Source organism: Octopus sinensis, linkage group LG4, assembly GCF_006345805.1.
Source record: "Octopus sinensis linkage group LG4, ASM634580v1, whole genome shotgun sequence".
Classification (NCBI taxonomy): domain Eukaryota; kingdom Metazoa; phylum Mollusca; class Cephalopoda; order Octopoda; family Octopodidae; genus Octopus; species Octopus sinensis.
Genome location: NC_043000.1, coordinates 76642596 through 76662595, shown reverse-complemented (window position 1 = coordinate 76662595; position 20000 = coordinate 76642596). Strand labels below are relative to the sequence as shown.

Genomic DNA, 20000 nt, shown 5'->3' with positions numbered 1-20000 from the left:
TGCATGTATATGCATACGTTGATTATAAATATGTGTGTGTCTGCATAAATTTCTTACGTTACAGACGTAATAGTAATGTTCGTTTGACACCATGATGTACTGCAGAATAAACTGAGGTAAATTTATTGTATATTGCATCACAGGTTAATTTGTGCAACTAGTGGGAATAAGACTGTATATTAATAATGCATATGTAAGATGCTCTTAAAAACATATTAAATATAATACGGGTACTTTCCTCTATAAACTCTCATAAGTTATATTGGCAAAAGGCGCATTGACATAACATATTGACAAGGGCAATAGGATAAATACAGAAAATGAAAAATGGCCAAAAAGAGAGAGGTGTGAGTCGGGGACAATAGGTCAAGAAAAAAAATATACAGAATTAGATTCTTAAATAATAACTAAATAATGTGATAAAGGTGTTGGCAAAAGCTAAAATTTACCAATGTTGAAGTAATATCAACGTTAAGGGTAAGAAAACTATTTGATCTATCAATTGGTGATTGATATATGTATATGTGATTTTTGTTTTAAGAAACGAGACAATACATATATTTTCTGAGTATAAATATTGTACTTCTATGTGTCATTAATCGGAGGTTTCACAGACACACACACACACACACACACACTCACACACACACACACTCACACACACAGAAATATGTGTTTGTAGGTATTTATGTATATGCGTGTGTATGTACGTGTTGATGGATGGATGGATGGACGGATGGATGTACGTATATATATATATATATATATAACATTATTGGTGAATTGAAGAAATGGAGCTGAACGCAGATTGAACAGAAATCGTTTTATTTCATTCTACACGTGTTTCGAAAGGCACAAATTACCAAAATCCGATTGAATAATGGGACCATATTGTGTCTTTCTCTTCAGGAAGAAAAAAGGAAATCCGTTGGAAAAACAAAAACAGAACAGAGGCAGAGTAAAAAACAAATCGAACTGTGCTCCTAAGAGCCCATGGCGAAACTGTAACGATTTCTGTTCAATCTGCGTTCAGCTCCATTTCTTCAATTCACCAATAATGTTTTAATTTCAATTATCCGCACCAACGCACGGTTGCAACGCCAGATGGTTGTACCTCCAACCGTGCTGTTCACTGCTGTGATTTTTGCTACTAAGGTATCGGTTAAACTTTTGATTAATCTACTACAAGATTATTCATCTTTCTATTTCACATAAATTATATATATATATATATATATGAAGTATGAATATTGCCCTAACGAGAGGTGGGGACAGCAGGACCATGTGACCCCGGAAGTCGCTGTAGATATCCAGGGCTCATAAAAAAGTATATTAGCTAACATTGAATTAGTTCCGATCATGTTCCAACAATAATTTGATTAACACAAATCAACTCTAAAACATCTTCAAATCTATTTCCAAAAATGATAACTGCCAAAAGAAGTGGACACTCTACAGAAAGATGTTGAACAAAACAAACTGCTCACTGAAAGCTATTAAAAAGAATAAATATAATTGATAGCGTTGCTATTATAATAATAACACTGTGTAACATAATTTTTGTCTGTCTTTGAGTAGCAACAGTTATTTCCTATTTTCTTATTCCTAGAAAGTATGAAAAATGGCTAATATTTCCTTCAAACTTTGATTTTATTACATATATTCAAACCCCAAAGAATCCCTCTCAACACATGGCTATGATGCTCCCCTTCTATTCCTGTTCGTGATCAGAGATGCACATATTCTCGGCCATTAAAGGGTGACAATAAGCTCAAGTGGTTAAGGTCAAGCAGCTGACAAGCGAGTATTTGCGACTAAGATATTTCCGCTTCAGCAACTCGGCGCTGAAACTGTCTTGAAATGTAATGGAAAATAGGTCAATTTCAAAACATTGATGTCCAGATCACAAAAGCAAAGTTTGAAGGGAATACTAGTCATTTCCTTTGATTTCTATATAGAAGTAAATAGGAAATAACACTTTCTGACGAAAAACAAAAAGGGATAAAAATGTTGTTACACACTTGTTTCTAATACAGGAACAAGGCCTGAACTTTAGGGAAGGAGGCATGTGGATGAAATCGAATTCATTACTTCATAAGCACTTTAGTTCATTGAACCCGGAAGGTTGAAAGGCAAAGCCAGCCTCGGTAGGATTTGAACTTAGGGCGTAAAAAACCGGAAGAAATATCGTTAAGCATTTTGTCCGACCTACTTACGAATCTGCCAGATGGCTGTATTAATAATAATAATAATAATAATAATAATAATAATAATAATAATAATAATAATAACCCCTGAAAAGAGGAAAACTGGTTAAGAGTAGCAACATCACACTAGATAAAACCAATGAAATAAGAGAATTAGACCAAAGCCAAACTTACAAATACTTAGGAATCCATGAACTAGATAAGACACAACACACACAAATGAAAGAGAAAATAAAAAAGAATATTATAGACGAGTTAGATCAATACTAAAAACAGAGCTCAATGCTAAAAACAAGATAATAGGTATTAACACTTTAGCTGTCCCAGTTATAAGTTACAGCTACAATATCCTTAACTGGACACTAAATGAACTGACCAAAATAGATAGGAAAACAAGAAAAATAATGACAGGATCTAGGATGCATCACCCAAAATCTGACATAGAAAGACTATATATTCAACGTATAGAAGGTGGTAGAGGCCTTATACAGCTGGAAAACTACTATAAAATAACCACCATAGGACTTCAAAAATATCTACTTCAGAAGGAAGGAAAACTGATACAAACAGCGGCAAAACACGAGCAAAACAAAAAACTGTTCTCAGTATTTAAGGAAGCTGACAAATACAAACAAGAAATCATATCACCTAATAAATATGAAGAAGAAGAAGAAGAAGAAGAAGAAGAAGAAGAAGAGAAGAAGAAGAAGAAGAAGAAAAGAAGAAGAAGAAGAAGAAGAAGAAGAAGAAGAAGAAGAAACAACAAAAGCTATAAAACAAATTAAATCGAAACTAAAACTAGAACAGCAAAGAACCATGATAAAACGATGCCAAGAAAAGCCCCTTCATGGTAAATACTGGACTAAACTAAATGCAAAAGAAATAGACAAAGAAAAATCCCAGCAATGGTTGAGAAGCTCAGGACTCAATGCACAGACAGAGGGATTTTTAATTGCAGCCCAAGACCAAAGCCTCCCCACCAGAAATTACCAAAAACATGTAATGAAAAGAAATATAACAAGTAACTGCAGAATATGTAGAGATGGACAAGAAACAATAAATCATATTATCTCTGGCTGCCCAGTCCTGGCTAAGAAGGAATATATTCACAGACATGACAGAGTTGGAACCTACATACACTGGAAGCTATGCCAACATTATGGAATAACAACAGAAAAAAGATGGTATAGGCACACACCAGAAAAGGTCACAGAAAACGAGAAAGCAACCGTACTCTGGGATATGCCGATACACACAGATAGAGAAATTAAGGCCAACAGACCAGATATAGTTGTCAGAGATCATGAAGAAAAAAATGCTTTCTAATTGATGTATCAATACCGGCAGATGATAACGTGTCTCTAAAAGAAATGGAGAGACTTTCAAAATACAAAGACCTGGAAATAGAGGTAACCAGAATGTGGAATCTAAAAACAGAAACAATTCCTATCATAGTAGGTGCATTAGGCATGATAAAAAAATATTCAGACAAATATATAACAAAAACACCAGGACTTACAAACACATATGACATACAGAAAATTGCACTACTAGGCACTGCACACATCCTACACAGAACACTTTCCATACAATAACCATCAGAGCATCACAACAAATCACAGCACATACCCAAGGCACACAGAGCTGCGCTCGGTAGTGAAGTGAAAGCACGCTATAAAAATAAAACTACTGAATGATAATAATAATAATAATAATACACAGATTTGCTTGTCAGTTGTTTGACCTTAACCAGTTGAGCATGTCCCCTAGTGGCTGACGATATGTGCATCTCTGATCACGAGCAGAAGTAGTGGGGGAGCATCATAGCCATGTATTGAGAGGGATTCTTTGGGGTTTGAATAATTCACCTCTGGAAACATGGGTGGTTCTTTCAACATCCTTAAACAACCCTTATTCAGGGACCTTTTGAGCGGGATGGGTTACTCAACCTGAAGAAAATTCTAACTGGGCCCCGCCTGTAAGGTCATGTGCTGTTTATCTTGATATGAGATCACCATGTCGCGGACATATGGTTGTGATGCATGTGCCTGGTGTACCCTTATCAGACGGGTAGTCATGATGGGTATACTGGGCTTCGTATATTTTACCCCAGTGTCACTTTGATGGCATGAACTGCTCTCTCACTCAATAATAATAATAATAATAATAATAATAATAATAATAATAATAATAATAAAAATAATAATAATAATAATAATAATAATAAAAATAATAATAATAATAATAATAATAATAAATAATAATAATAATAATAATAATAATATAATAATAATAATAATAATAATAATAATAATAATAATAATAAATGCCCTGATGCAGTAGCAGGTAGTGGCTCTCGTGGCTTCTAATATCATAAAAATTACTAGAATTAGGAATTAAATGTGAAAATATTATCAAGTAGCTAGCAGAGAACCGCCTGGAGGGAAGAAGAAGAAGAAGAAGAAGAAGAAGAAGAAGAAGAAGAGAAGAAGAAGAAGAAGAAGAAGAAGAAGAAGAAGAAGAAGAAGAGGAAGAAGAAGAAGAAGAAGAAGGGTCTGGATTCGCTAACCCAAACAGTAAGGATATTGAGTAGCCCATCCCGCTAAAAAGTTTTCTGAATAAGGTTTGTTTAAGAATGATGAATGAAACACCCATATTTTCAAAGGTGAATTATTCAAACCCCCAAAGAATTTCTCTCAACACATGGCTATAATGCTTCCCCACTACCCCTGGTCGTGATCAGAGATGCACATATTTTCGGTCACTAAGGGACATGCTCGTCAGCCAAGTGGTTAAGGTCAAGCAACTGACAAGCAAATTTGTGGTATTGAGAAGATTATTTGCTGTAGCCCATCTTCTATACCAAGACAAATCATGTACATGATGACACTTCAAGTCAGTTAAGATCAGAAGCCATGGGAGCCACTGCTTGGTACTGCATTAGGGCATTTATTACTATCATCAATAATATTAATACGCCAATTTGTTTTTTGTACGTAGCTGAAGCGTGTGTCACGCTTAAGGGAAAGAAATTACTGAAAGAAATTTTGTTGCTAAAATAAAAGTTTTTAACTAGATCTCTTGTAATTTCTGGAAGAGATTTGAAACCACCACCTATGTGTTGTATTACTACTTCTCTCTACACATGCCTACTTGTCCACCGAAGCAGCAACAGTCTTATTGGGATACTTAAATTTGACGCGTGTCGAGAAAGGGAGAGACAAAGTGAGAAACAAAGAGAGAGTGAGAAGGAGTGGCTGAATTCCTTTGAATTCCTTTTTACAATTGAACAGAAATTGACCCCTGGCTATTAAAAGCCCAACCACACACACACACACACACACACACACACACACACACACACACACACACACACACACACACACACATTTGTTTCAGGTCTTCTGCCCATTTGAAATCGGCAATACACCAGATAACTTGTTAAGTCATATATTCCAAAATTTAAGTGTTGTATTTGTTTTAATTATAAAATTGCACCTCAGCTAAAAAAAACATCTTTTGGCTTTCGAACACAACCTTTTCTTTCTCTTTCTATATTTTTGTTAAGTTACAATTTCTCTGTTTCGGTCAGGATTTTTCCAATTTCTGTTTTCATGTATCAAGTAATGAGTGAAAGCATTAAAAAAATTAAATTCATAGAGCCGAACAACTGGTACTTAATTTATCGACTCCGAAAGGATGAAATGCAAAGTCAGCCTCGGCAGAATTTGAACTTAGAACGTAATGACAGACGAAAAACAGCTAAGCTACTTCACCCGACGTGCTAACGATTCAGCCTGCTCGCCGCCTTTAACTGTTATAATATACAAACATTTCTCATGGCACCAGTACACAATTTACAGTTGCTTAAACTTTTTATATTTTCCGTTAATATTTTCACGGATCCAGCTACTTATTATTATTATTATTATTATTATTATTATTATTATTATTATTATTATTATTATTATTATTATTATCATCATCATCATCATCATCATTATCATTATCATTATCATTATTATTATTATTATTATTATTATTATTATTATTATTATTATTATTATTATTGACCATTATGACTCTAACCACTGAGCCATTATATTATGGCTCAGTGATTAGAGCGTCAAGCTACGACCGTGAGGTTGTGAGCTCGAATCCCGCACTGGGCTGCGTGTTGGGTTCTTGAGCAAGACACTATATTTCACGTTGCTCGGAGGGTAACTTTCTGGGCGCAATCCCATGGTCATTCGTGACCGAAGAGGAGGGGTCTCCGATTGACCATTACTTTAATTTAGTATACGACTGGAGGATGATGTGCAATTCGATGACACATTACAAAACAATGAGTTCCAGTTGATATAGAACTAACAAATGCACGTGATACTCTATCATTCAGCAACAGTTATAAAATATAAAGAAAATGATTCCTTACTTGAATCTTGTCATTACTGCCGTAGGTTGGCGTTGTTCTCTGTTGTGGCATCACTAATAGATCTTCACTGGCGGCATCCATTCTACTTCCAGAATAATTCAAGCCAGAAACTGCTGAATCAACAATTTCACCCTCAGTTGTATCTTTTTCGTCACCTCGATTCTGGTTCTGATTGTTTGAATGATGTCTTTTCGACGCATGGATGTCGTTCTTTGCTATATAAGAAAACAAAATGGATGTCTTTTTTTCATTTGAGGTCTTAAAGGCCGCTTCACATAATGAAGCGATCACGATTGTTCATTGCTATTCAAGGCAGACTGATTCTATTGTTTATTTCCCACGTATGTACATAACATAGGCGCAAAAAGAAATTCCCAATGCATATGTATGTGTGTGCGTTTAGTGGTTAGCGTTACAAAAGGCATCCAGTAGTAGAAACCGAAGCATATATATATATATATATATATATATATATATATATATATATAGATATATATATATATATCTATATATATATATAATATATATATATATATAGATATATATATATATATATATAATATATATATATATATATATATATATAAATTAACAATTGAGGATAAAATCTTTAAAAGAAATTATCAGTAGTCAGCGTGAAAAACCTCGTAAGAGAAAAAATCCGTAAATTCTTCCTCTTTGAAAATATTTTCAAAGAGGAAGAATTTACGGATTTTTTCTCTTACGAGGTTTTTCACGCTGACTACTGATAATTTCTTTTAAAGATTTTATCCTCAATTGTTAATTTATATTTTTCACCGGAATAGTTCAATACTGAATTTTTATTCCAACTAGGCAATTTGTTACCGAAATGCATTGCGAAAAAGCCCGCCATTTTCATAGATATGTAAGGATAAACATTCGTACAAGCTACGACGAATTCTACGGTTGGCTATCGAGTTTGTAATGTTATGTTTTTTCTTATATTTCTTGAGTTTGTTGCACTGACGGACATGAAATGCATATTCTGCATTAAATGCGAAATCACATGTGATATGTAACTGAATTCTTTTTTAAAATGATGTGTTTTGAAGTTTTGCATTCGGTAAAATTTTGTTTATTTTTAGTAGTTTTGACCGCATTGGTCCCTCTTAGCGTGTTGGTATCTACGAATAGTAGTACCCTCAATATAATATAAATATATATATATATATATATATATATATATATATATATATATATATATATATAATCAAAATAGGACAAGCACGCAAAACATCCAAAAAGACGATACAAAAAACACGAAGCCTTTAATCTTCATTCAAGAACCGGATCATCCTCGCAATTTCGGCTGATTAATCTTCAGATTGCTCCAATCTGGCCAGCCCCAAGAAAAAAACTAAGCTAGATTCCTTGGAAAAAGCATCGAATGTATACGAACCAAGGACAGAAAAACGGGCGATGTTACACGAATATAAATACAAAAATAATACAAAAAAACAATAATAACAGACCATAACAACAGGCGTCTTTCGACTGGAGACGAATTAAATAACGATGTGACAGTGACGCAAAAGGGCTAGCAGTCGGCCAATGGTCACGGGAGAAGAGAAAAGAAAGAAAAAGAGGAACAAAGGAATTAAGGAGGGGGAGAAGAGAGAGATAGAGCGAGATGGAGCAATCTCAAGATTAATCAACCGAAATTGCGAGGATGATCCGGTTCTTGATTGAAGATTAAAGGCTTCAAATAACCCGTCCGTGTTTTTTTTATCGTCTATCTGAATGTTATGAGTTCTTGTCCCATTTTGTATATATATATATAGTTCTCGAACTGGTCAAATAAAATGTACATTCACAAAATTCTATTTGACAAGTTCGAGAAACGAACGAAAGCGCTAATAATAAAAGATTTTTTCCAAAATTCTGACGATCTTTTTTCTCAATGTGTGTGTGTGTGAAGAGAGAGAGGGAGGATATGAGGGGTTTTCATCAGGATAACTTAAACTCACAGGTATGCGTTCTGAATGCTCAATAGGTGTGCCACCAAAATTACAGTTTGAACAGCAGTTGAAGTTGTGGTTATGTGATTGTCTTGTTCAAAATGGCAACAGGTGGCTTTCCTTTTTATCCTACAAATTTTAAATCTTTTCTTTGCTTGCTGACATCTATTTCTAGTTTTCCTTAGTGGCTAGACAACACTACGTATCCACCCCAGTATGGCTTGACCACCCTTGTCTATTACACTTGTCCATTATACTATACACTTGTCTATTATCTTTCTTGTGTCCACTTTATTACTTACTACAAAAAACTAGAAATACTAGACTAAAAAGAGCAAAAGAAACTAACGATTGCGCCAGCTCGCAGCCTTAAGTATATAAACAATATATAGAATAAACAATATATAAGCATAAACAATACATAAGAATATATAAGAATAAACAATATATAAGAATATATAAGAATAAACAATATTCTTAAAGTTAATATTTACTCGTTCGCGACTTCAACTCTCCTTAATTCAATCCAAGACCAATTAAATGCAGTCCTTAAATGCAGTCATTAAAAAGAACCAATGCTCAATTGCATTTTGAGATATATTTATGAAATATTGGTTCAGTAAGAAGTTACGATAAAATATGTGCATTCAAAAATGGTTGAGTGATGCTTGAATGCAACTTCTAAGCACCATTTTCCTTTTTTAAATATTTTTGTAAAAAATTATCTTTTGTGAAAGAGCTCAAATTGCCAAATTAAAATCACGGCTTAGTAACAACTTTTTCATATGGCCGACCGAGTTGTGGATCAATCAGCATCGGGACATCATGTGATGCAGCTTTCTAGAAGCTGCTAGAACGTCCCTTTACAAAGCTTATAAATAGGCACATTTCGAGTGCCAAGGGTGATCACTTACAAAATGAGTCATTAAAGAAATTGATTTAAAAACAACTATGAGAGTCTACATGTGTGCATACAGCTTCTGAAAGTCCTTCCATTGCTTAATTTTATTGTAATTAACTTTTATCATTCTTATCAACATTTTTTTCGTCGATAACTATTTTTTCTCATGTTCTGTGATCTTATATTGGTAGCTTTATTTTTTATATTTAATCTTATAATTTATATTTCTCTCGTTTTCATCTTCATTGTTTTTGCCATATCATCATTAATCATTTTCTAGTTTGTTTTATGTTTAAGCAAACAGGTTCAAACTGGTAATCCTCAATTCATGTGCATTTAATTATTTTTAGTTTGTTACCATGTGCATTACTTTTACTCTCCTATCATTTTTACTTGAATATCAATTTTCATTGTGATCAGATTTTATATGCATATTTATTGAATAATATCTATAATAAATTTATTAATAAATTTATTAATTTTTAATAACTAAGATTGGGTTGCCTGTAAAATAAGTGGACTACCAGGAAAATACAGGTGCAGGGATAACTGAACCTAGAAAAGTAAGGGGCAAAAGTGGCAGCTTAATAATATAGTTGAAGTTGAAATATTTTAAGAAAAGGATGCATTAAACATATTACAGTATGCATTAGAATAGCTATGTTAAAAATAACATGATAGCTTTAAGTTTTATTAGCAAGATTATTAGACTTTCTCAAATACTTTTCTATCAATACATAATATACATAACTGATATACCATAAGTTTTTTTAAATATTTAATGATGTTTTTATTCATATTTCGGCTTCATTGCAATACTTTTAAGCTTCCACTTCTTGTCAAGCACGCCTGCACTCACATTTTCCTGGTGATATATGTGTTACTGTATACATGTGCTTATTTTTTAAAAAAATAATAGATATATAGGTAAGTAGATAGATAGATAGATAGATAGATAGATAGATAGATAGATAGATAGATAGATAGATAGATAGATAGTAGATAGATAGATAGATAGATAGATATAGATAGATAGATAGATGGATGGATGGATGGATGGATGGATAGATAGATAGATAGATAGATAGATAGATAGATAATAGATAGATAGATAGATAGATAGATAGATAGATAGATAGATAGATAGATAGATAGATGGATGGATGGATAGATAGGTAAGTAGATAGATAGATAGATAGATAGATAGATAGATAGATAGATAGATAGATAGATAGATAGATAGATGATAGATAGATGGATGGATGGATAGATAGGTAAGTAGATAGATAGATAGATAGATAGATAGATAGATAGATAGATAGATAGATAGATAGATAGATAGATAGATAGATAGATAGATAGATAGATAGATAGATAGATAGATAGATAGATGTTAGTGGGACAGAGGTACGTGCAGAAAAAGAGTACGGCAATATATAATTCCAGTGTACATCAAAAGACAAAATGTATTGAGTACACGAATGATCGAAACATTTCTCACCTTTATTTTGCTGATTTTCTCTCAGAATGTCTTTTAGCTGTGGTACCTTATTGTTAGAAGTATCATTGTTCTTCATGAGCTGTTGTGTTATTTGGCGGGTAAGGCTAAATGTGAATTTGGCTTGAAGGCTGAAAAATGGGTTTGCATTGTTGACACTCAATGATGAACAGTAAGAATGTTGTAAACAGAAGACATGCCTCGCAGTCAATACACACACACACACACACACACACAAACACGCACAGACGCACACGCACACGCACACATACACACACAAACACGCACAGACGCACACGCACACATATACACACAAACACACACACACACACACACAAACACGCACAGACGCACACGCACACACACACACATATATATATAAGCTTACTTGGAAATGGATGCGTGGCGTTCAATTAAATAATTACATCATATATTTATATATATATATATATATATATATATATATATATATATATATATATAGAGAGAGAGAGAGAGAGAGAGAGAGAGAGATAGATAGATAGATAGATAGATAGATAGATAGATAGATAGATAGATAGATAGATAGATAGATAGATAGATAGATAGATAGATAGATAGATAGATACACGAATAGTTTTAAATATATCTTTTGATACCTTTTTATGTCCTAGAGAATTCAGTGCTCAATAGCTAAAGTAAAGCATTTTATATACTCAAAATATTGGTTTCAACACCCGCAATTTTCGGGAGAGGGGTAAGTCGATTATATCAATTCCTGTACTCAACTGATATTTTTATCGACTCCAAAAAGATGAAAAGCAATGTCAACCACGCCGGAATTTGAACTCACAAGGTAAAAATGAGCGAAATGCTGCTGAGCGTTTTACCCGGCGCCATTACGATTCAGTCAGCTCACCGTCTCAAGATGCTCCAAAATATTAATTACATCACACTCATACACACATATATAAACACACACACACATACACAAACATACACACACATACATGCATGCATGTTTATATATATATATATATATATATATATATATATATATATATATATATACAGCACGGACTTTGTCAGTGAACAGGTCGCGGATTTTAGCGACGAAAATATTTTGACAAATTAAACTTAAACGTTGGAGTGAATCGAACGGCTTTTGTGTGTTTCTTAAATGGCTTATAAACACCTTCCACGCTGCAATTGTTTTCGTTTCAGCACACGATCTCAGATCAAATTACTTGCTATGCGAGTACATCTCCGTAATATATATATATATATATATATATATATATATATATATATATATATATATATATATATATATATATATATATATATATATATAATATATATATATATATATACATATATATATATTCTATTCTTTTATTCTTTTAGTTGTTTTAGTCATTTGACTTCGGCCATGCTGGAATATCATCTTTAGTCGAACAAATAGACCCGAGAACTTATTCTTTCGATTTCTTTTGACGGACCGCTAAGTGACGCGGACGTAAACACACCAACATCATCATACAATGAAAAACTAAGGAGCTTTTTTATTAATACTAATAGACTACTTGAATCCACATATTGCGATTTATATATATATATATATATATATAATATATATATATATATATATATATATATATAGAGAGAGAGAGAGAGAGAGAGAGAGAGAGAGAGAGAGAGAGGGAGGGAGAGAGTAAAGTCTATTTGCTAACGTCAAGTGGCAGTCCTGATTAGGACGGTGCTACTACCTTTTTTGGGTCTCAGGAAATCCGCTTTTCCAGCTGGCTATCGATACACAACTGCGTCCTTACACCTTGAACAAGGGAGCTAATGTCCTCACTCAGTCTAGAACGGTACCTGCGGACCAATGGTTTCTGGGTTATTTCTCTTCATCAGCACAGAATAACCTTTGCTAGAGACGGCAGCACTAGTCCTCGCTCGATGTATGTTGTTTTAAAGTGGCACACAGTCTATGATATCGTAAGGAGAAAAGTAATTAGTTCTAAATCTCTGAGTGAGAAATAAGTAGTAATAGTACTACAGAGTAAAGTCTGTTTGCCAACGTAAAGTGACAGTCCTTATTAGGACGGTGTTACTATCTTTTTCAGCCCGAGGTAAACATCTTTTCCATCTGGCTATCGACGCACAACTGTGTCCTTATATATATTATGCCTTGATATAAAGGGGTTGGACAAAATAATGGAAACACCTTATAATTTCAAACAAATTTATTTCAATATGAGGTAGGGCCACCTTTGGCAGTAATTACAGCTTGAATTCTAAGAGGTATGAACTTGCACAAAGTTTGAATTGTTTCCAAAGGAATTTTTGTCCATTCTTCTGATAAAACAGTCTCCAGTTCTTGTAGGGATGATGGTGGAGGATATCGACTCCTTACTTGTTTTTCTAAAATGCACCATAAATGTTCAATAATATTGAGATATGGGGACTGTGTTGGCCAGATAAGATGCTCAGCTTCACTAGAATGTTCCTCGTGCCATTTAGTAACAACTTTAGCTGTGTGAGTTTGTGCATTATCATTCTGAAAGATTGCGTTTCCCTCCGGAAAAGGTTCCGCAACCATAGGATGAATTTGATCAGATAAAATGCTTAAATAGTCTTGACTATTAATTCTGTCATGAAGGGTAACTAATATACAGCCTCCACCCCACAAGATCATCACAGATCCTCCTCCATGTTTAACAGTTGGAAAAAGGAAGTCTGGGTCAAATGCTTCTTTTGGCTCCACACGCATACTCTGCCGGTGGTCGGAAAAAAGGTAACGGATGACTCGTCCGCGAAAATAACATTCATCCGCTGCTCTAGGGACCAATTCAGTAGGTTTATACTCCACTCTAAACGCTTTGCAATGTTTGATTTTGAAGGTGGAGTTTTTCTGATTGCGGCCTTCCCGTGAAATCTGACTTTGTGCAACTCCCGGCGAACAGTTTTTGTGGAAACTGGCTTCTCGACGTGGTCATTAAACTCTGCAGTAATAATAAGAGTCGTACTTTTGTGATCCTTTCTAACAATTCGCGTAAGAGTTCAACGAGCCTTATCTGAAAGTTTGGTTTTCTTCCGGAGATTTGTTTCAACGAGGTTTCTCCCTCTTTCTCAAAAGTTGTCATTACTTTTGAGACAGTACGCCTTGATACACCACACATTTCCTCTGTTTTCGTTACGCTAGCGCCTGCCATACGAGCACCAACAATTTGATCCCTTTGAATGTCCGATAGATTTGTCATTTTCATGAATATTAATTAATTTTTTCCGATGATATCTGAAAAGAAACAGCAATTTTAACAAAACATATTAAGCAAATCTAATAATAAATTAAAGAACATAAAAATTAATATGTTTTTGACGGTTTTATAGGTATTTCAAAATTATGATGCTGTGATGCGTGGTGTTACCATTATTCTGTCCAACCCCTGTATATATATATGTGTGTGTGTGTGTGTATCAAGGCATAAATAATAGTCATTGCATATTCTTAAATAGTAAATTTGACTTACAACTGTGCATATGACCATCACGAAGTATAATGATTTATATATATATATATATCGTTTTGGGATTTGGCTTGCAAGATTCTTTATATGAGTTCGTGTGTTGAAGCATATTCTATTGTGCCTTATAATTTAACACACTCACCAGTAAAATTTCCACTTATTTCTTATTCATATTTTCCTAAAATTTTCGTTGCGTCTTGCAACCTTTTCAATAGACTTGACTCTGTCCATTATTTACACTGCGTTCCTTTTTGTTTGTTTGTGCGCATATGTGTGGGTTAGTGTGTGTGTGTGCCTATTCATGCATGCATGTACGTATGTATGTGTGTGTGTATGTATGTATATATATATATATATATATATATATAGATATATAGATATAGATATAGATATAGATATATATATGTGTGTGTGTGTGTGTGCATATGTATATATGTATGTATGTGTGTGCATCTGTATGTATGTATTCTGCATATTCATGTGCTTGCATGTCCGTGTTTGTGTATTTTCTATGTATGTGTGTGTGAGAGCATCTGTTTGTCTTTGTATGCGCCTCTGTCTCCTTGTGTGCGCATGTGTTTTGCAACTATGTACCATGCTTGTATGTATGGAGGTGCATCTCTATATGTGTGGATCCGTGTGTCCATATGTGTCTTTGTGTGGAGTAAAGTGTGTGAGTATATATGGTCATGTGTTTCAGTCTCCATTTGCGTATGTGTGCTTGTCTGTTCTTATAACCTATGTACCTATCCGTCTATACAAGCTATACACAAAATCTGTCAATTCAGCTGCCAAGCGGGTAGGACTCTCAGAACATCAAAAAAGGAAACTAAAACATACGATGTCACAAAACATCAAAAAGAAGATAAACACAGAAATCTACCAGTACCAAAAACGAAAGAGAGCCCTGCTGCATGAACTAAAAAACACCACTTACTCCACACGAAAGAGACAGATTCATGACAAACATCCAACAAGAATACCGCCGAGTTAATAATGCCTGTAACAAACACTTCAACAATAAACTCAAGATTGTACTTACCGTTCATCAGCCTGGGCCTTGTGGAAGTTATAAATAGCCATACACAGTGATTTACCCATGTCTTCATAGTCTCCAATACTGAAGTGACACGGTTTCTGTCCTCTGAAACATTCACAAATATCATCTCTATTATTATCCCCATTAATCAACATTATCATTATTGTATCAGTAGTTTATTTTCACTGCACAATTAACCGCAGCTTTGTGCACCGTGCTGTGTCTTTTTTTATCTGTATTTGGATTGTGTATTTTCTGTTAGCACTAATCTACGTAATATATGCCGAGTAAATCTGTTTTCTGTATGTTACGTATATTTTCTGAGTCTTGTATATGAGCAGTAGCAACAGTAGTAGCAGCAGCAGTAGCAGGAGCTATTGTTGTTGTTGATAATGATGATGATGCTGTTGTTTTCGCTATCGTTGCTGTCGTCGTTGTCGATGTTGTTGTTGTTGTTGTTGTTGTTGTTGTTGTTGTTGTTGTTGTTGCTGCTGCTGCTGTTGTTGTTGTTGTTGTTGTTGTTGTTGTTTTTTGTTGTTGTTGTTGTTGTTGTTGTTGTTGTTGTTGTTGTTGTTGTTGTTGTTGGATTGGTGAAGGGTAGTATGAGCAGAACGAGGCGCAGAATACTTTATGACAAAAGAAACTAGCCACAAACCTGAATAATGAGTCCTATTGAATAACCGTCGAATACATTTTATAACTCAACGATAACTGAATTATGAGACTCATTGAATATCTCTACAACCATGAGAGAACACTTGATCAAATGTTCTACTAAGAATGTACCCATTCCGACAATAAAAGTATATACGATGTGTCTCATCCAAAATGTTGAAGACTTTATGCGAAAGCCATGTACATTGTAAAAGATGATCTGGATGATTAACTGTCCGCCATTGTTAAACATGCTTCACTTTTGACAATAACATAGCTTGTTTCCTTCCTATTGTCTCTCCGTCTATCTTGGCCAACGATATCTATCTGAAATGTTGATATCTCTTCCACTCATTTCACAATGCAGTAACATCGGCTTTCTACTGTTAATTGTTGTGGGTCGTTTTTTTTTACCTCTGACAGGTTGTGTTTTTTTAACCGTGTTTTACTCAGGAAATATGTGTGTGCCTGTATGTGTATATATATATATGTGTGTGTGTTGTTGCGCGTGTGTGTATGCATGTAAGAAGTCAAGTTCGTCAGCTACGACAGAAAGAGAGAATGCATGTATGCATGTGTGTGTATCCGGGTAGGCGTGTATGTGAATTTCTTTCCTTACTACAGTTCAGCGCAATGAAGCACCGTTGCACAATCTGGTAACAGAGCAGAATCTTACCTGTCAAGAACCGAACCACTGAACGCTGCCTCCATAGTAAAGCTATTGGCAATGTGTAATTGACGCCACATCACAACACGGCCAGTTGATTCTTTACATTTTCGGATGCGGAATTTACAGGATGTGAATGAAAATTTATCTGGAGCCTAGAATGATGAATTAAAAACCAGCTAGATATAGATATTAATGTATTACGTATATTGGTTTCAAATTTTGGCACAAGGTCTGCAGTTTAAATCGTCTCTAGTACTGAATTGGTACTTATTTTATCGACTTCAAAAGGATGAAAAGGATGAAAGTCGACCTCAGCGGTATTTGAACTCCGAATGTAAAGACAGACGAAATACCGCTAACCATTTTTCCCAGCGCGCTAACGTTTCTATCAACTCGCCGCCTTAATGTATTACGTATATTGATGATCATGATAAAGAGGAGGAAGATGAAAAGGAGGCTGGTGATGGTGGTGGTAATGTTGGTGTTGAAAGCGATGGTAGTGTTTATGGCGATCATGATAGTATTAGTGATGCTGAGTGGACGCGCAATGGCCCGGTAGTTAGGGCAGCGGATTCGCGGTCGAGGGATCGCGGTTTCGATTCCCAGACCGGGCGTTGTGAGTGTTTCCTGAGCAAAAATACCTAAAGCTCCACGAAGCTCCGGCAGGAGGTGGTGGCGAACCTTCCTGTACTCTTTCACCACAACTTTCACACGTTCTTTCTGTTTGTGTTGTATCTGTATTTCAAAGGGACAGCCTTGTCACACACTGCGTCACACTGAATCTCCCCGAAAACTACGTTAAAGATACACATGTCTGGAGTGCTTAGCCACTTGCACGTTAATTTCACAAGCAGGCTGCTCCGTTGATCGGATCAACTGGAACCCTCGTCGTCGTAACCGACAGAGTGCCACGAGTATTGGTGATAATGAATATTATTTTCTTTAATACTCTTTCTCTCTCTCTCTCTCTCTCTCTCCTCTCTCTCTTCTCTCTCTCTCTGTATATATTATTTATATATATATATATATATATATATATATATATATATATATATATATATATACATACATACATTCATGCATACATACATACATACATACATACATACATACATACATACATACATACATACATACATACATATATATAATATTTTGAACTAATGGGTATGTGTTGATTAGTGTGGCGAAGTGTTTAGTAGAGCACTGGCACAGTTTGGGCTACCTGGTGTCATCCGCAGTCGGGGTATATTTCCGTTGGATCTACTTCAGGAACTCTGTAGTGTTCGTTGAGATAATGATAATTTATTAAGTAACCAGAAGATGGATTTGGTATTAATCTTTATTTTGTACAACGGTCGTTTCGACCAATCCTACTACTGTCCCGTATGAGTGAGACTCCGTTCAACATCTTGTGTTGCATCTATTTTGAAGTCTGGGCCTCATCAGGTACATCCATACATAAAGTTGTGCTTCACTAAATATTCTGAGTTTAGGCTGCTAGATTGTTATATGCCCGTCTGGTTATGGAATGAAACATTGCTACAATTTTCAATTACTTTCCATAATAAGAATTGCAAACATTTGTAAGTATAACTATTAATAAGAAAAAAAACTAATAGGAGATACAAGAAGCATGATGTCCTCTGATACAACGCTATCTGGGACTCGAACATCTCATCCAGGTTCGGGAAATAGTTCCTCGCTGCACTCGATCGTTGCTTCTCTAAAAACAGCACGTACAGCCAGCTATACAACCGGCACACTGTAAAACTGTCGTATGCAAATTCATCGAATATGGAGCACCACATTCATAGAATTAACAACCGAAAACTAAGACAGCATGCAGGAAACATCGAAAATAGGCCCTCAAGACTTGACAGAGGCACATATAACAACCCTAGAGACAGTGCAAATCACATAACGCGTCACAATAACAATGACTCGAACAATAACACTAACCAACCGAGAGAAAAACAACTGCAACAACTTTACTAACCAACCAACACATGATAGACACAGTTCAAGCAACAAACAAACACACCCAGAAATAATGAAAATAATAAGGTAGACACGAGCACGAATATAAATAGAACCGAGCAGGCAGGTACCGGCTGTACACACGCAAACGAAGAACTGACAAACTACGCTCATGCAGAGACCTTCGAAATGTCCTCTGGGTAACCAATGCAAGACTCGCAATGTGTTTACAAGTGTACTGTAAATACTAGAGGAGGTCCGTACGTATATATCGGTGCATCGGTTGATATCTCCAAAAACAGATCGAAACCACATTGCCAGCTTTCTAAAAAAAAATCCTTAAACGACATGCAACATCACTGGCCGATTTCGTCTGGCGACTCAAATAGGAGAGGCTAAAATACGACCTGAGCTGGTCAATAATTAAACATGGGAGTCCGTATAACACGCTATCCGGAAATGCCTGCAACGTTCCGAGGAATTGCTGTCAATATTGTTGACAAAAGAGCGGATTATGAATAGATTTGTTGATCGACTGCCCAGAGGTATGCATACAGCTAAACACATGTCCACACAGTACAGTGTAAACCACATCTAGCCGATACAAACCATAACTCCGACAACTCGGATTAACCCACCCCTGAGTGAAAACCTCATGAACTGCAACCATGTAACCTATACTAAGGAAGGGCCAGATGAGAACGCTACATGTATTTAGCTACGTTCGCTTGGGAAACTTGCAGAACGCAACAATAGGTAACTAGAGTATAGCTTTTTTTAAAAAAACGTAATAGACTGGTTAACTAAAGAGACAAAAAATTTGCTTTATTGTGTTAATTATGCTTAGACATAGTTATATTTATATATGTTCCTACATGATATCTTTGGTACACAACCTTAGTCACTAAAATATACAAATAAATGGGTACTAGAGCATAGCTTCTAGATTAATGTAATATATGAATTATCTAAAGAGTAAAACAGGCTTGTTTATATATTTATACTCGTGTGCAGATATTGGTGTTCATACAGCTGTATATTAATGAAATGTACCAACAAAGTTACTGCTTCAAAAACTAAACGGGATGCAGGCATGTGTATGTGCTTGTGTGTAAGTATATGCGT

General features: G+C 35.0%; 1 protein-coding gene across 1 annotated transcript in view; it reads right to left on the bottom strand.

Moving 5' to 3' along the window:
• LOC115210503 (cytosolic carboxypeptidase 2-like) overlaps positions 1-20000 on the bottom strand; it is a 291706-nt gene that overhangs the window by 128035 nt on the left and 143671 nt on the right. The window contains exons 12-15 of the mRNA XM_029779107.2: positions 16902-17047; positions 15575-15676; positions 11024-11151; positions 6643-6857 (exon numbers count right to left, since the gene is read on the bottom strand). Of these exons, the coding sequence (XP_029634967.1) occupies positions 6643-6857; positions 11024-11151; positions 15575-15676; positions 16902-17047 (591 nt within the window). The remainder of the gene's footprint in view (positions 1-6642; positions 6858-11023; positions 11152-15574; positions 15677-16901; positions 17048-20000) is intronic.